Below are 18301 nucleotides of genomic sequence, written 5' to 3'. Positions count from 1 at the left end.
GAGATATGACGAGAGAGCTAGTAAATTAATAGTTACTACAATGTTGACGTGCTCACGAAATCAATCTGATATTTTATTTTCAGTATTGCTATGTTTACACTCTTTTTTTACACTAAATAAATAGTGTGAACAATGAATTTTATTAAAAAAAAAATATTTAAAAAAAATTAAAAAAATACTTATTTTTAAAAATTTATTTTACAACATAAATATAAGATTGTGTCATTAACCAATTTCACAATTGTATTAGCCACAAAAATGTATGCAATCAACCAATTATTTTACTTATAATTCATTAATCATGTTCACTGCTTTATTAACCAACCATGTTGTGACACTAAATTATAGATGTATTAACCAACTTATATCCTCCATTAACTAACTTTATTTTACTATTTAATTTTATTTAATTTTTTTTTATGTTTGAAAACTCATTAACCAAGTTATGAAATGTATTAACCAAATTTATATATAATATTAACCAAAGTCTGATATCATAAAATATAATAAAGCAAAATGAGTTTTATGGCAAATTTGCCATTTGTCAATTTTTTAGAGCCTATGCTATTTATATGTTTACTATTTTAAGAAATGTTTCTATAATTAACCATGCTTATAATTTTTTTTATTGTTTCTTTAAATTTACTAATTAATGGTAAAGAGTAAAAAAAAATTGGCAGATGATTTAAATTTCTATTCCATATTGTACAACTATTAAATGTTTCATTTGTTTCCAAGAAAACTGTTTAATTTTCCAACTCAATGTTAACCCTACTCTCAATCCTTTCTATCGATATTCTCTCTCTCTTCCGACTCTCTTCTTCCTTTTGTTGTCCTGAATCTAGAATTGTTATGCTCATGTTTTTCTCAGCATTGCCTTCCCCCGTAGAAACCCTAAAATCAAAATCATGGATTATAAGATTTCTACTTTTCCAACAATCTTATCTTTATTGTTTTGAATCTTATACTGAGTTATGTTTGTTTTTGATCTGATTCATAGGAATCATGCAAAATGGAAGTTGAAAAGGCTGAGGTTGGCACTGCATATCGAAACTGAGACTACAATCATTCATCAAACAAAATGGCCGCGGCAACTCAAACTGAGCTCATTCCTCATGTCTTCCTTAGAATCCAATGCTTCCAGGTATCATTCATATAGTATTGTTTCTTTTCTCTATACTATACTATAATAATTAATTACTACTAATTAATTTAGGTTTCCAAACTGGGATTCAGTTGTATGAGACTAAATGGTGCCTATAATGATCCTCTTACTGAACAAGATGGAATTTGCATTATTCACTATGCAATTAGTCAAGGAATCACTTTTTTTGATACGACTGATGTTTATGGAATTGATGCTGCTAACGAAATTTTGGTTGGAAAGGTACATACTACTAATTACCACATGCTCAACATGTTTTTGATTCACTTTATGCTAACTTGATTTTGTTGACTAGGCTTTAAAGAAGTTACCTATAGAAAAGATCCAGCTAGCTACAAAAATTGATATATCTATAGGAGATGGTATTGGTTTCACTGGTGTCAGCTTCAAGGGTTCGCCCGAGTATGTACGCTCATGCTGCGAAGCTATCTTGAAACGTCTTGTTGTTGAGTACATTGATATATATTATCAATGCCGAGTTGATACATTTGTGTCTAATGAGGATACAGTTAATCATTCTTCATTGTTAACATGTTTGTTCGGTTATAGGTTAGTGAACTTATGAAACTGGTGAAAGAGAGAAAAGTGATGTATATTGGCCTATCTGAAGCTAGCCCGGATACGATAAAGAGAGCACGTGTTGTTCATGCATCACATCTGTACAAATAGAATGGTTTCTTTGGACTAGCGATATTGAGGAAGAGAAAATTCCTCTCCGCGGGTTAGGTTTGAATTCCTCTCCAACTTTGAACCAACAGCTTCGGGTTGTGTTTGTGTTAAATGAGACTTCGCTTATTTATAGTTTTTTGATACAGAGAGCTTGGTATTGGAATTAACATATAGTCCTTTTGGTCATGATTTTTCGGTGCCAAAGGAGTTTTAGAAAATGTACCTGCAGTTAGCACCTTGGTATAGTTTTTTAGCACTTTGATTGAATAAGTATTTCTGCTGCATATACCATGGAAATATGAAGTAGATATGCGGAATTATGTAATAGAATTGATCAATTTGCTATGTTATTTTGTAAGATATGCATTTTGTCATGTTTTCTTAAAGGGTGTAGCTTTTTAACTATTTCTTTTTCAACAGGCAGTCGAACGACCATGGGAAGAGATACATTAACTCGACCGAGGAAGTTATGAAAATTATATCGTTAGAAGTTGTGCGTGAACGGTTATTGGACCATGTACATCAGGTAGTTCTTGAACTTACTTGCTCTTCAAATTTAAAGCTAGAATTTCTTCAAATTTAAAGCTAGAATTTGTGATAGAGTTTGTTGTAGGATTAGATGAAAGTCTTATTGGCTGATGATTTTCTAAATTCAGGAAATTCCATATAATATTTAACATAGGTTGGTTGACTGGAAGAGTTAGGAGATGGCTCTCTTAGGATTGAGAAACACTTTGTTATTAATAAATTAAGTCAACACAAGATTCTCATAGGGAAGAATGGCTCAAAAACCGAGTTCCTTTTTCTCTAGCATTTCCTTTAGAAAATTTTAAGATTGTTATCCCCAATTCATTTGCTTATGATATGACATTATTGTAGTGTATTGATTTGATTTTGACTCATTTATCTTCTCTGCCTCCATTAAGTCTTCACCAATCTTAATATTTCATGCTTATAATAGAAGATTTATATCATTTTCAGGTGTTGTTAATGTTATGGGAGAAGCTGAATTGAAATCATCCCATTTAATACTAAATCTTTTTCTTTAAAGACCTCATCAAATACTAATATGGACGGTTACTTTTGTTTTCTATACTTTTATTTTGATTTCTATAATTCTTGAGAAATCTCTCCACAAATTAGAAAGATATGCTACTCGATCATTTGATGGTTTTTCTTTTAATATTAACTTCTTTATATAATTTTATATAATTCATGCAATAAAAATTACACAATGACCTTCTTTCATTTTTATTATAATATTAATACTTTAGGTTTAGTTTTTCCTTTTAACTTTACTATTTTGATTTTTTTAATGAAAATAACTACTTCAACAACAATGATCAATAATTCATATTATAATATAATTACTTTAAGAAATATCAAATAATAATTTGACCAGTGTTATATAAATCTTTTATCTGTGTATTAAAATTAATAAATCTGTGAATTTTTGTGAATTTCTTTAATATTAACTATATTGTGGTCCAATGCATTGAGATATTTAAATAATTTTATATTTTTATTTATTTATAAATATTATATGTTTAAAATAAATATTAAATAATCATAAGGGAAAAAAATCTCCTTAATATATTAAAACAAAATACTATGATAACAAGATTTCCCTCTCAATTCTTCATTAACTTCACCAATATCCCGTCTAAGTGCATTTAATTGTTCAAATTTTTCACTTTTTTTCATACAAAAATCTGATCATATTATTAATTGGTCTTTAATTTCATTCAACTCATTATTTGCCCAAATACCACCACCTTTCTTGCAAGTTTTCCTTTTTACTCTAACATTTAATTCTTACTTTATCTTTCCTTTTTTAATTTTTTTATAAATAAATTACCCTTTTATTACAATAATACTGATGAAATACTTATATACATTCCATTAATATTGATATGTTTATTTATAATTTTATTCAAAAATTTGGTCTAACACATAATTATTTGAATTTAATGGAAATATACCGAGAATGTAAAGCAGTTTGGGTTATAATGTACTGACCGTGTAAAATATTTTACACTGGTAGTGCAATATCGGTAAACTCTAATTATTTTTATATTTATAACATTATTTTTTAGGTTTTAAACAATTTTTTTCTTAAAAAAGTAAACAATTTATATTTAATAATAATAATAATAATAATAATAATAATAATAATAATAATAATAATAGGTGTTTAATATAGACTTATGCTATTGTGGACCCTCATATTTTTAATAATTTTAATAAAATATTATTTTCATTCTTTATTTTTTATTGTTATAAAATTCATTTATAATTTGAAAAAAATTTGTAGGTCTTGTTATTAATTTTGTGTTTTTGAATAATTTTTTATTTAGAGTAATTTTCTTGAAATTATTTTCCACTGTAAACGATTTTTAACTACTATAAAAAAAGTATTAAATGCAAATAATTATTAAATCTAAATAACATTGATAACAAAAAATAAAATTAAATGTGATTTATTTTATTTTGCCTCTCCACGTGTGCCTAATTAGTGGCTATAATTTTATTACATTCTCAAATATTATCCACTATTCTTTTAATTTTTTTAATTTATTTTTTTATATCATCAAAACAAGACAATTTTATAAAAAATTTATGAATTTTCTTTTCCATATAATAATAAATTATATTATGTAAAATTTTGCAACCAATATTCTAATGCTATATTTAATATTTCCATTTCTTATTCCAATCTAAATATTTTAATGTTATATTTTCATTCCTAATCCCAATCCTTTATATAAATTTTAATTTTATATTTTTATTCTAAATCTCAATATGATCCTCTAACTAAATAAATTTTTAATTCTACTCTCTAATGAAAAATTGATATCATATAATATATATTACAAATATGCAAAATAAGTAAAACTTGATGGTCAATCTTCTTCTTTCCAAATTATTTATTATTGAATATATTATTATATTATCAACATAAAAAAAATGTAAAGTTAATATTTTATAATTTTCTATACTTCATTATTTAAATTTATTTTTTTAAGAAAACATATGTTGTAAAAGATGAACTTTTAAACATACAATTTATATTTGAAATATTTATCTTTCACTAATTTAATTAATTAAATTTTTTTCTATTTGTTAAATAAAATTTTTATTATTTTTATAGTTATATTTTTTTGTATAAAAATGCAATATCTATCTATAATTTTTCCCGTGTATCGCACGGGTAAAGGTACTAGTATATATATATATATATATATATATATATATATATATATATATATATATATATATATATATATATATATATATATATATATATATATATATATTAATTTTTAAATTATATTAACTAAGTTTTAATATTTCATTAATCAAAGTAATTTTAGAGAACAAATATATTAAAAAATCAAAATAATATGAAAATATTATTCACGTATTTGTGAACAATGTATACGGTATAGTGTATGGATTTGGTGTAAATAGAATTTTTCTTTTATTTTTAAATAAATTGGATTCTCCTTTTTGATTTTTGATAAAAAAAATGTTAAAGTGCAATTTTTTTTAATATGTGACGATTCATGAATGACGTGTAATGTATAAGTTGGATTATTATAACTGTCATATCATTTTTATTAAACAAAAATAAGTTAAAACTTAAATAAATATTATCATTAAACAGATATGTTAAAATAAGTTAAATTTAGATGAACTTTAAATTAAAAACACAAAGTCATGAAGAAAGAACGAGACTCGAAAAGGTAGTGAATGAAGCTCGAAGTGGAGATAAACTAAGAATGACACTCAAAGTTCCATAACAAAACAAAACTATCTTTTGTATACCTAACATAGAAAGCAATGTCATTAATACTTCCTTTCTTATTAACATCTCTATTGGCTTATTATTACACAACCCACTTTAAATTACTTGTACTACTACTAATTAGTTCCATAAAAAATTTATTCAATATTATAAATAATTTTATATTTTTACTTTTAGTTTGATTTAATTACAGTTTTTTGTATAATTTATTTTTATTAGAAAAAGTTTTGATCACTTGTTTTATCTAATTCACCGAACTACTACTCCCTTGCCATTGAAAAACTGTTAAAAGTTACAATTTTGACGTGCTCATAAAATCAATCTCATATTTATTTTCAGGATTGCTATGTTTACCTTTTTTTTACACTAAATAAATAAGGTGAACAATAATTTTATTAAAAAATATTTTTATAAAAAATATTTTAAAAAAAATATTTATTCTTAAAAAATTATTTTACAATATAAATATAAGATTGTGTCATTAACCAACTTCACAATTGTATTAACCACAAAAATATATATAATTAGCTAAATTATTTTACTTATAATTCATTAATCATGTTCACTACTTTATTAACCAACCATGTTGTAACACTAAATTAAAAATGTATTAACCAACTTATATACTCCATTAACTAACTTTATTTTAGTGTTTAATTTTTTTTTTATGTCTGAGAACTCATTAACCAAGTTATGAAATGTTCTACAATCCAATAATCCAAAATTTTTGCCTAAATTTAATGGGGAACCAATTAATCTACCGATCGTGAGAACAACTCTTGATAGACCCAAGAAGAAGAGAAACAAATCTAGTGATGAATCATGTTTTAGCAATGTACAACCTAGGAATTTCACAACGGTGAAGTGTAAAAGTTGTGGAATTTTTGGTACAATTTAATGACGTGCAAAGGGAAAACATCAACAAATCGACAATTGCTCAAAAGTTACAATAATGCAAAGAAACAAAAGAAAACATCAACTGAAGAGACATCTAGTGTACTAACCCAATGATCACAAGCACCACAAACACAAGAATCACATGCATCTTGAATTTGTTTGAGTTAATTTGGAAATGTAGTTGACTCTGTTATTAGGTAATTTGGAACTTTAATAAAATGTTCTTTGGGTGTAATTTATGTGAATGTTTAACGTGTATAATATATTTTTACTATGATAAAGAATAAAACAAAATTATCATGATCATCATCAAAGAAGAAAAAGATTGAAGTAAACCACAAAGGGCGAAGGTTCTGATGTTTTGTGCAAGAGAATCAATTGCTAAGTACAATACCAAAGGAACAAAAAATTATGCAAGAATGCATATGATCAAGTGCTTTTTTTGTTAATACCTATTTTGTCCCCTGCCATATGGACGATTTTTGAAAAATTCCTGTAAAAAAAAGTTTGGATTCCATCCCTACCTAATGAAGATTTCCCTGTTTTGACCCCTTAAAAAACAGAATCATCACCTAATGAAGATTTCCCTGTTTTGACCCCTTAAAAAACAGAATCATCAGAATCTGTTACATGACAAACCTTTTTTATTTTTTTATAGACGTTTTTTTGTGTTAGCAAAAGGACTTGAATCCATGACCACTCACTTAAATGGTACTGGCACCTGCCACTAGGCTGACCTTGAAATGTATATATGATATATCATGATTTCGCCATTATTAAAAACAAACATATTACTAACATTTTTATTTCAATTATTTTATATTTCATATTTAATAATATTATATTATTATATAAATATTTAGACGCATTTAAATAAAATAAGACAAAACTAATTAAAATATATGGCAGACAAATTATATATATATATATATATATATATATATATATATATATATATATATATATATATATATATATATATATATATATATATATATATATATATATATATATATATATATATATATATATATATATATATATATATATATATATATATATGAATTTAACAACAAAAAAAGTTACTTAGTTTAGTGGCTGGCTTTCCCAACTGAGTGAGGGAACTTGATTTCAGCTTTTATTACTGGCAAAATTTGGAACTTAAAAAAAAAAATAGTCACGTGAATTTTAAAAAATAAATTAAAAATTAGAAAAAAAATGTTAACTTGACAATCCACGTTATTATTACAAATTAAAAATAAAAAGTTATGTCATTGATTATAATGACCGAGTTTTTTTGAAGGACCAAAATAGGTGAATCCTCATAAGGCAGGGAGGGAATCTAAACTTTTTTTACAGAGATTTTTCAAAAATCTCCATATGGTAGGAAAAAAAAGGTATTAACGCTTTATATTTTATAGGTTGGATCATTAGTGCGTAAATATGCAATAATAGCTTTTAAAGTATTAATTAAGGCAATGCACACACTTACTTAAGATGATTTGAAAAACTTCATCTATTTTTAAAAACTTTTTAAAATTAATTTTGGCAAATGTATATCAATTATGGATGATATTTAATCGATTATACAAATAGAATTCAGCTTATAGTCGATTATAGGTCATATCTAATTGATTATAGGATGAAGATTGCTCTATAATCGATTAAGGAGGTTAGCTAATCAATTAGAGAACTATTCCAACAAATCTTTCCTTTTTTACTAGGTCTAATTAATCAGGGTGTCAGTCTAATTGATTAGAGTGATACTCTAATTGATTTGAGAGAGGATTCGGCCAAATAATAGTTCTTTTTGAGCAAACATTTTCCTATATAAAAGAGGCTTGTGCTCACTTCTAAAGCATGAATTTGTGGAACTATATATTTTCCAATCTCACTCTTTCAACTTCAAAATTTAGTTTTACGTATCGTCTTAATATTGAGAGAGTGAAAAACTTACTTTGAGAGTTGTGCAATTCCGTTGTTGTGTTTATTTTGTTTATTCAAGTTCTTAGTACTCTTACGCATTTGTAATTGACTTATACGTTGCAAAACTTGTAAAAAAAGGTTGATGTAAGGAAGGTTATTGGGTTGAACCTGTGTATAATCCCAAGTTGTTGTTGATAGTGAAAATCTCTAGAGCAAACTCTTGGGATTTGGAGTAGATTGGGTGGTTTAAGGTCGAACCAACATAATTTCTAGTGTGGTCTCTCAAACTTTAACTCTTATATTTTTGTCTTTTACTTTTCTTAAAATCAATATTTTGCAAAAGATTTAAAAAAACCAAATATCACAATTCATGTTAGCGCAACATCGGGGGAGGGTCGAGTCGGGAGCATTGTTTATAATTCCGGGACATTCCTTTGAGCAACACACCTTTGTGGGAGAGACACCACTTCTCCACCTAAAACCTTAAGGTGATAGGTGAGTGGGTTCTCCCACTTATATATGCTCAAGTCACCACACACATTTCCAATGTGGGACTATTATCCACACTCACACTTGATTCTCAACACTCCCCCTCAAGTGTGAGTCTTACACAATGCTCCCCCTCATGTGGAAGCACTCCCCCTCAAGTGTGAGTCTTACACAATGCTCCCCCTCATGTGGAAGCTCCTCTTCCACATACACTTGTATCTGTTGACTTCAACTACATGTATCTGTTGATTCTCTTCAACTACATGTATCCGTTGACTTTCAACTACAAGTTTTTTTTAGCCGGTCCCTTTTTCTTGAACCAAAGGCTCATGATACCATTGTTAGCGCAACATCGGGGGAGGGTCGAGTCGGGAGCATTGTTTATAATTCCGGGACATTCCTTTGAGCAACACACCTTTGTGGGAGAGACACCACTTCTCCACCTAAAACCTTAAGGTGATAGGTGAGTGGGTTCTCCCACTTATATATGCTCAAGTCACCACACACATTTCCAATGTGGGACTATTATCCACACTCACACTTGATTCTCAACAATTCACACCCTCCTCTTTTGTTTGTAGTCGTTTGTTTAACAATTTGGATATGTAAGCACATATTTTTTGTTAGTTTAGATGTGTAATGATTTATATATGTAAGCACATTTGTATATGTAACCTATGACAACACATATGTGTAATCGTTTTCTATTATATAAGTGAATGGTTTTTGTCACATAAGTGTAATGGTTTCCTGTTATATAAGTGAATGATTTCTTGTTATATGTCTCAAATTATAGTTATAAGTAAAATGGTTTATGTTATTCAAATTACAGTCCAGAGTTTAAAATTACAAGTCTAAAATTATAGGTTGAGTTTTAAAATTACTTGTTTAGTTTTATTTAATTTACAGATTCAACCATGACAAATCTTTGGTTGAACTATAAGTCCAATTGTGCAAAAGTTTTAATACAATTACAAGACAACTACAATTTACATGAATTATCACACATAAATAGAGTGACCACAATTATAACATATTAACATGTAAACACAATAATAAACTCATTTCATAACATTAATTCTTAATAACAAAATGACCAACATTACAGTTAAGTTATAACTACATAAGAATGACCCACATTATAGTAAAACTACATTAGTTCAAAAAGATTTTTGTGATAAGCAAGATGATTAAAATCGACTAAAAAAATTATAAAATATACTAAAAACTTAGTTTTCTTCTTTAGTTCATCATCAACCTTCTTCACTACATCATCCTTCTTCTTCAAATCATTAACATTATTTAATAGTGAATTAATCACTTCCTTTAAACGATATATCATCTGCTCATCGCACGAGTAAAAAAACATCATTTCCTTTCTTGTAACTAAATAATACTAAAAAGAAACCCACTAAGTATTACTTAGAAATTAGGGATCACTACTACAAATAGACCTTTCATAATACCATATTACAACGACCATCTTGTTAACCGTGTTAATAATTCTTTTTCTCACTTTTTTTTGTATTTACTAAAAGATATTTCACTACGGTCGTATTTAACAACAGTGAAATGTACATGGAGTGAAAGGGTTCGAATTTCAGCACCAACAATTTTTCATTTATCGTGACAAAATGGGCTTGACCTTGTATATTACCACGGTTCATATAATCAACCGTGGTCTAAGGTTCAATCATTTTATCACGGTTCATATTATCAATCGGGGTGAAAGGTCTTAAATATTTATATAAGTGAAATTATCTATCGCTTCAATGTATATTAGGTGTCTCTCTCAAAACAAAACCCTAACATCTCTTTCACCAGTCTCTCTCTCAAAACAAAACTCTGACATCTTTCTCACTCGTTTCTCTCATATATAAACCCCAAACTGATGCAGCAAACTCGTCTTCTTAGAAGGGTTAACTTTGTTTCTTAAAATCCTAAGAAATGGTTACCTTACAGGTTTGTCTTCATAATAGTTTATGTTTAAAAATCTATTTATGTATTATTGTTTAGGTTTCAATAGCTTGTTTCATAATGTTTGAACTTTCTGCTTATTTTTACTTGTAGGTAGGGAAGGTGAATGAAAATAATAACGAGGATGAAGCTAAAGTGAGCACTGCAAACATGTGTGAAAGACCTAGAATGACATCCATTCAAATTTAACACAAGTTTGCAATTCTCACTTCAGCTTCGTCCTCCTTTTACTGTGGATGCCATTATAACAAGTATGTTTCTGAAATATTTTATGAGTTGATATGTTGTTGTTGTTATTAATAAAAGTTGTATGTTGTATGTAGTTATGCTATGTTTTGATGATTTTCTTGTTTTTAATAAGAGTTGTTTGTTATATCTTGTATGTTGTTTAAGGTTTGTTGTTGGTGAATATTGTTGTTAATATTTGTTTAACAGATGAGTTTATTGTATCTTATGTGGTTTGAGTGTTTTTCCAACCCCTGACAAAATATATAAGTTTTCAAATTGTAATATAAAAATATAATATGATAGATAAAATTATATTAGAAAACAAGTTACACATTCAATGCTAGACAAGAATTCTTCAATCCATTATTTGCATTTTGCTCTTTAATTGTTAGAACTTGGTTTAATGTTTCTAGTTCTTCAACTGCCCCTTTCTCCACCTCTAATTTTGTTTGCAAAGTAAATAATATTTTGTAAAATAAACTAAAGGTGAAGGAAGGAGAGGTTGAATAATTAGGAGCATTAAACCAAGTTCTAAATGTTAAAGAGAAAAATATGGATAAGGAGTTGAAGAATATCACTTAATTTGTCATATTATAACCGTTGTTTTAAAACAACCGTTGTTAAATGTTATGCGTTAAAGAACATCACAACGATTGTTTGAAGTAACCTTTGTGATATGGGTGGCAAAACGGCCCGCCCCGCCTAATGCCTGCCAAAAAGCGAGCGGGACGGGCAAGCCCGCCAAGTAAAATGGGCATAAAAATCATGCTCGCTCTGCGAAGGTGGCGGGTTGGCGGGCGGCGGGCTTGCCGGCCTATTTTTTTTAATAGATTAATAGTCTTTTTTTACCTTTCAATTAAATTTTTCACTTATTTTTGAGATTTTTTTTTATAAAGCATCTTTTAAATAAATTTTACCTAAAAAAGTATTGCATATATTTACAAATAAATGTATAAAATAAAACCATCAAGAATTTGAATTACTAGAATTAACTAAAAATAGCGGACTTAATGCGAGACGAGCTTAACAAATAGGTGATGCGAACTTTGGCGGGCGGCGGGTTTTGGCGGAGGGAGCTTAGGCGGGTGGCGGGCTTTGGTGGACGGCGAGCCCAAAATCCCAACCCAAACCACCATTTATTGGCAGGTGCGCGGGATGGTCTGGCGGACCACCGCTCGTTTTGCCACCCCTACTTTGTGATAGGTAGCATGCTACCTAATTTATTATTACGGTTGCAGGAACGTGGTAGATAACATCATACATACAACCACCCCTACATCACAATGGCTGGTAAGGTGTGGTGGTATCCCTTTTTCAACCGTTTTGAAATGGCTTTTCCGTAGTAGTGGATGGAGAAGATGAAAATACTATATAAACTTAATAAATAAATTGAACATGTACCTTGTATAACCCACATCCATATAACCTCCGACTAAGATTCTCAAATGTCCACGTAGTCACCAATGGAGAATCCACCCCACAATAACATTGCAACCTTCTCCTCCTATAATGAGATATATTACTCGATAGTGACACTGATTCAAAGTCATTCACAATGAGTATGAGTGGAATACAAAGTTATATAGGAAGGGATAAAAGGGATAGAAGAATGAGGTTGAAGAATACACGACGAAGAGGAAAGGAAAAACAATGCTTTTTAAAATTTTCTAAGTCAACGAAGAAACAAAATGAATACTCTAAAGAGGAGATGAGACATCAAATTTATGTTATTTTTAATTAATTTTGATTTAATTTATTTAATATCCTAGTAATAAAAAATGATAATACAATCACAATAATTCAACTATCACAAGACATGTCATCCACTAACTACCATGTATTAAAAAGTTTTCAGACCAACGTTTTTCTTTATCATAAATAAAAAAGAGAGACTAAAATTATTTGAAAATAAAATAGTAACACTAATTTCGTGAGCATATCATAATAGAGACTGAAAGTGTAATTTAGCAAAAAGAAAATTGAACTATTCTCTCTATTTTAAAGTTAAATAGTTTTAATCTCCTTTTACATTTTTATATTCATATTTTTTATCTTTCAAATTCTACAAATATTTTAATATGATAATTTGTCACATTTGTCACGTTTACAAGTAATACAATATTCAAAAAATTAATATGCAATCATTTTTAAATTAAAAAAATGTAAAAGAATAAAAATCATTTGAATTAAAATAAAAAATCAATTTAATAAGTTAACTAAAATATAATTAAATCTGAATTTAAATATTTAATAAAATTAATTAAAAAATAACTACTATTTTACATACACAATTTTTTTTCCATCATATTTATGAATAAGGATCTTTTACCTTCTAGACAAAGAAATATTTTTAAACACAATTGAGATAAAATATGAGAGATGGCATTTAAAATAAAAAATGTGAGAAGAAAGAAAACAAAATAAAAATTAGACATCTAAATCCCAAATGTAAAAAAAAAAAAAACCAAATCCCATATTTAAAATTTGTTTATTTATTTTATAATTATTAATGTATTTTTTTGGTTCAAATACTTATGAATCTTATTATAATTACATAGAAGATCAAAATTATAATTAAATCTAAATTTTAATATTTAAAAAAATAATGATAAATGACTACTATATTATATTTTTTAAATTTATTTATGGATAAAGGATCTTTCACCTTCTAGACAAAAAAAATATTTTAAAACGAGATAAAATATAAGAGATGACATCTAAAATAGAAATAAATGTGAGAGAAAATAAATTTTAAAAAATAAATAAATAAAAGTCAGACATCCAAATCCCAAATGTCAAAAAATATATCCAAAATCCAAATCCCATATTTAAACTTTATTTATTTAAATTATAAATGTTTTTTTTCTTTTTTTGGTCAAATACTTATGAATGTTTGTATTTCTTTTTTTTTTTTATGACAGCGAAGCAGATTATATTATATAAAGAAAATTCAAAAAAGAAAAGAAAGAGAAAACGGTAATTACAATAAAACGGCGTTAGTATAAAAACACAAGACACACACGAATCCTTTCGTAAGATCCGTAGTTGTTTTGTTTCTCTTCCCAACTCGCTTTCCTCTCTTCTTCTTCTTTTTCTTCTTCCTCTTCTTGTCCCTTTTCTCAACCACCACCACCACAACAACGCGTTAACATGGTCGTCAAGATGATGAAATGGCGTCCATGGCCACCTCCAGTTTCGAAAAAGTACGAGGTTAAACTCCTCGTCAGAACTCTCCGCGGCACCGATCTGTCGCCGGAGAGTACATTCGCCGTTGAAATTCGTTGGAAGGGTCCTAAACTTGCTCTGAGCTCTCTTCGGAGGAACGCCGTTGTGAGAAATTTCACCGGTGAGGCTCAGGCTAACCGTGTTCAAGAAGATGAAAACGGCGTCGTTTTGTGGGATGAAGAGTTTCATAGCTTCGTTAGTCTTTCTTCTAATAAAGACAATGCCTTTCATCCTTGGGAGATCGCTTTCACTGTTTTCAACGTATTTTCTTTAACCCCTTTTGTTTTATTCATTCATAGAACGTTATAATCTATGAAAAATTGAATCTTTAACTTGTGATAAATTTTGGATTTTTTTTTATGAATTGGATTTGAATTGATTTTGTGTTGCAGGGTTTGAATCAGAGGTCAAAGAGTAAGGTTCCTGTGGTGGGAACAGGTTCTTTGAATCTAGCTGAGTTTGCATCTGTGGTTGATCAGAAAGATTTTGATTTGAGTATTCCGCTTACACTTCCTGGTGGTTCTTCTGTTGAGCCTTCTCTTTCGCTCACTGTATGTTCTCAACAACTTTTCATCTACAATTTTGGTTTGACCTACTTTTGTTTATCTTTTTATGCCACCAATTTGCACAAGAATGGGTTTTCTTGTGACTTGAAATTGACACTTGATAAACCATTAATTTAGTCATGATTTATGATGTATAATTCTATTTCCAATTTAGCCCCTAAAGTATATGAAATTTAGAGACTTGATTAATGATAGAGTGAAATCCTAGAGGCGGTTGGTGAAGACTTGATTAATGATAGAGTGAAAATCCAGGCGGTTGGGCTTATGGCGAAGACTTGAGTTTTGAAAGCGGTTGACCTCAGTGGTTGGCCTGATGGTGAAGTCTTGAGTTTTGAGAGTAGTTGTCCTGTGTTTTGAGAGTGATTGGCCTGATGGTGAAGACTTAGGTTCTTTTTAAGGTCTCAGGTTCTAATCCCGCTATGTGCTAACAATCTCTATCTTGGGCCAGTTCATATAGAATTTTGCTCTTACTTTAAATAGCCTCTGCTAGTGGACTAACAATCTCTGTGTTGGGTCAATCCATATAAATTTTGCTCGTACTTTAAGTGGCCCCTTCTAGTGGAACGTGGGATTGGTCCCTTTGGATTAGTAAAAAAAAGTTTTAATGATAGTGATATATCTTAGAGACTAAATCAATGGAATATTCTTTTGTTGTTTGTTTTTGTATTTGTCATCAATTTTTCATAAATGTTGTTGATTATGTGCAGATATCAATCAGCTTGGTGGAGCTAAGAGTGGCTCAAGAGAATAGTGAGCTTGTTCATAAGTCAATAGTGCCGGTTCAATCACCTTTGTCTCAGTCAGGAGAAGCTAGCTTGTCGGAGAAAGACGAGATTTCCACCATTAAAGCTGGTCTTAGGAAAGTGAAGATTTTGACCGAGTTTGTATCGACGAGGAAATCAAGGAAACCGAGCCGCGAGGAAGAAGGGAGTGAGGGAAATTACTCTGCCAGGAGTGAGGAGGGTGAGTATAATTATCCTTTTGACTCTGACTCCCTTGATGATTTTGAGGAAGGGGATTCGCATTCGGAAGAGGTAAAGGAGGATTCAACTGTGAGGAAGTCTTTCAGTTACGGGAAACTAGCCTTCGCAAACGCTGGCGGGTCGTTTTATTCCAGCATGAGGGTGAAGGGTGATGATGAGGATTGGGTTTACTATAGCAACCACAAATCAGACGTTGGGAGTTTGCCGAAAGAGGAGTCGGCCGTTTCGTCCTCTGAGCCTTATGTAGCGCAAAGTTCAAGGCGTAGCTTATTGCCTTGGAGGAAGAGAAAGTTGAGTTTCAGATCTCCTAAAACTAAAGGAGAACCATTGCTAAAGAAGGCGTACGGAGAAGAAGGTGGTGATGACATTGATTTCGATCGTCGGCAACTTAGTTCTTCTGATGAATCTATTTCACATAGGGTAAGAACCTGTTCCTTTTCATTGTTTTTCATGATTGAATTTGCACATTGTTGTTATGCTTATCAGTACTTACGTTTGAAACTGTATTCCAGTCACAGAAAAACGAAGACGAATCAGGCGCAAATCGAACATCAGTGTCTGAATTTGGCGATGACAATTTTGCGGTTGGCAGTTGGGAGCAAAAAGAAGTTATGAGCCGTGACGGCCACATGAAACTTCAGACACAAGTCTTCTTCGCTTCTATTGACCAGCGAAGCGAACGAGCAGCAGGTGAGAGTGCTTGTACAGCTCTGGTTGCAGTAATTGCCGATTGGTTCCAAAACAACCGCGATCTCATGCCAATAAAGTCCCAGTTCGATAGCTTAATTCGAGACGGTTCATTAGAATGGAGAAACTTATGTGAAAACCAAACATATAGGGAACGGTTCCCCGACAAGCATTTTGATCTCGAAACAGTCGTCCAAGCCAAAATCCGCCCCCTTTCCGTGGTTCCTGAAAAGTCTTTTATCGGTTTCTTTCAACCAGAAGGAATGGACGAGGGAAGGTTCGACTTTCTACACGGAGCCATGTCTTTCGATAACATCTGGGACGAGATAAGTAACACCGATCACGACTCCGCCACTAACGCAGAACCCCGAATTTTTATCATCAGCTGGAACGACCATTTCTTCATCCTTAAAGTCGAAGCCGATGCTTACTTCATCATCGACACTCTCGGCGAGAGGCTCTACGAAGGCTGCAATCAAGCATATATCTTGAAATTCGACAGAAACACCGCAATATACAAAATGCCGGACGTCCCTCATCCATCAGACGAAAACGCAACCACAACCGTCGACCAACAAACTGTCGCAGATGTATTAGAGAACAACGACAGGCAGATTCAGCAAATCGACAGCAAAGAGTCGTCGGAGTCTGTTGAAGAGACAGAAGAATCACCGAAAAACGAACAAGACGAAGACGAGGTTGTATGCCGAGGGAAAGAAGCATGCAAAGAATACATAAAAAGTTTCTTAGCAGCTATCCCTATTAGAGAACTACAAGCAGATGTTAAGAAAGGATTAATATCAACAACTCCACTTCATCATAGGCTACAAATTGAGTTTCACTATACTCAATTGTTGTTGCAGTCTTGTGAAGAATCTTCTTCTCTTGCAGTAACTGAGGTTAACACATAATCTTACTGTGAAACTAAGGAAAAAGCAGTTTTACTCTAACTAGTCCTTTTTACTATGTAAGTGCTTTTTTTTTTTTTTTGTAACTTTTCTGATTTGAAGTGAAATTAACAAAAGGAGGATGATTTGAACTTTTGATGGTAAATGAGAGAGTGAAGTGAGGTTATGTGTTCTGTCTAGGGAAGTGTGTCATGTAAATTTATCTGTAATTTTGCTTTTTCATCTGAACTCTCAAACTTTTGGATCCTAACATAAAGGAAGAAGATGTATGAATTGGCTTTTTAACTTTTGCAGATTTTTGCATTTTCCTTTTTTGCAGTCTGATTCCAAAATTTTACTTTTTATTGTTGTTATCTATAAAACTACTACAGGTCAAGATAGATTTAAAGCTAAATAATTCTTTTTTTAAGATTTATGAAATAATCAATATGTTTGATCTTTAATAAATTTTGAAAATAAATTTTTGATAATGATTAGATGGAGGGTACTCACTTTGAAACAAAAAGTAATGGACACATCATAATTCATACTTAGTCTTAATTATTAAAAGTGTGTTTGACTAAATACATTTATTTTTTATTCATGTTTTTTTTTTATTTTAAAGTTTAGTGGCTGAAATGAATAAGATGGCACAACATGTCCTGCAAAGTGAGATGTTGCATATTCGAATATTTGTCCTGCAAAGTGAGATGTTGTATGTTCGAATATGCGTCCCAAAATCTGATATTTCTGTATAATTATTAATTAGTAGTTCAAAAATGTTTAAGAATCTA

General features: G+C 29.9%; 1 protein-coding gene and 1 pseudogene across 1 annotated transcript; both read left to right on the top strand.

Annotated features, from left to right (window-relative positions):
• The first annotated feature begins 1081 nt into the window (after window positions 1–1081).
• LOC131640924 (probable aldo-keto reductase 1) lies at window positions 1082–2080 on the top strand (annotated as a pseudogene).
• Window positions 2081–14179: 12099 nt separating this feature from the next.
• On the top strand, window positions 14180–17821 carry LOC131640925 (uncharacterized). The gene is made up of 4 exons (XM_058911281.1): window positions 14180–14645; window positions 14777–14935; window positions 15658–16353; window positions 16446–17821. Exons 1-4 carry the CDS (start codon window positions 14310–14312, stop codon window positions 17529–17531), a joined length of 2277 nt encoding a protein of 758 aa, XP_058767264.1. The 5' UTR covers window positions 14180–14309; the 3' UTR covers window positions 17532–17821.
• The last annotated feature ends 480 nt before the right edge of the window (window positions 17822–18301 follow it).

Source organism: Vicia villosa, unplaced genomic scaffold (assembly GCF_029867415.1).
Source record: "Vicia villosa cultivar HV-30 ecotype Madison, WI unplaced genomic scaffold, Vvil1.0 ctg.003395F_1_1, whole genome shotgun sequence".
Taxonomy (NCBI): Eukaryota; Viridiplantae; Streptophyta; class Magnoliopsida; order Fabales; family Fabaceae; genus Vicia; species Vicia villosa.
This window is presented reverse-complemented; position numbering and strand designations above follow the sequence as displayed.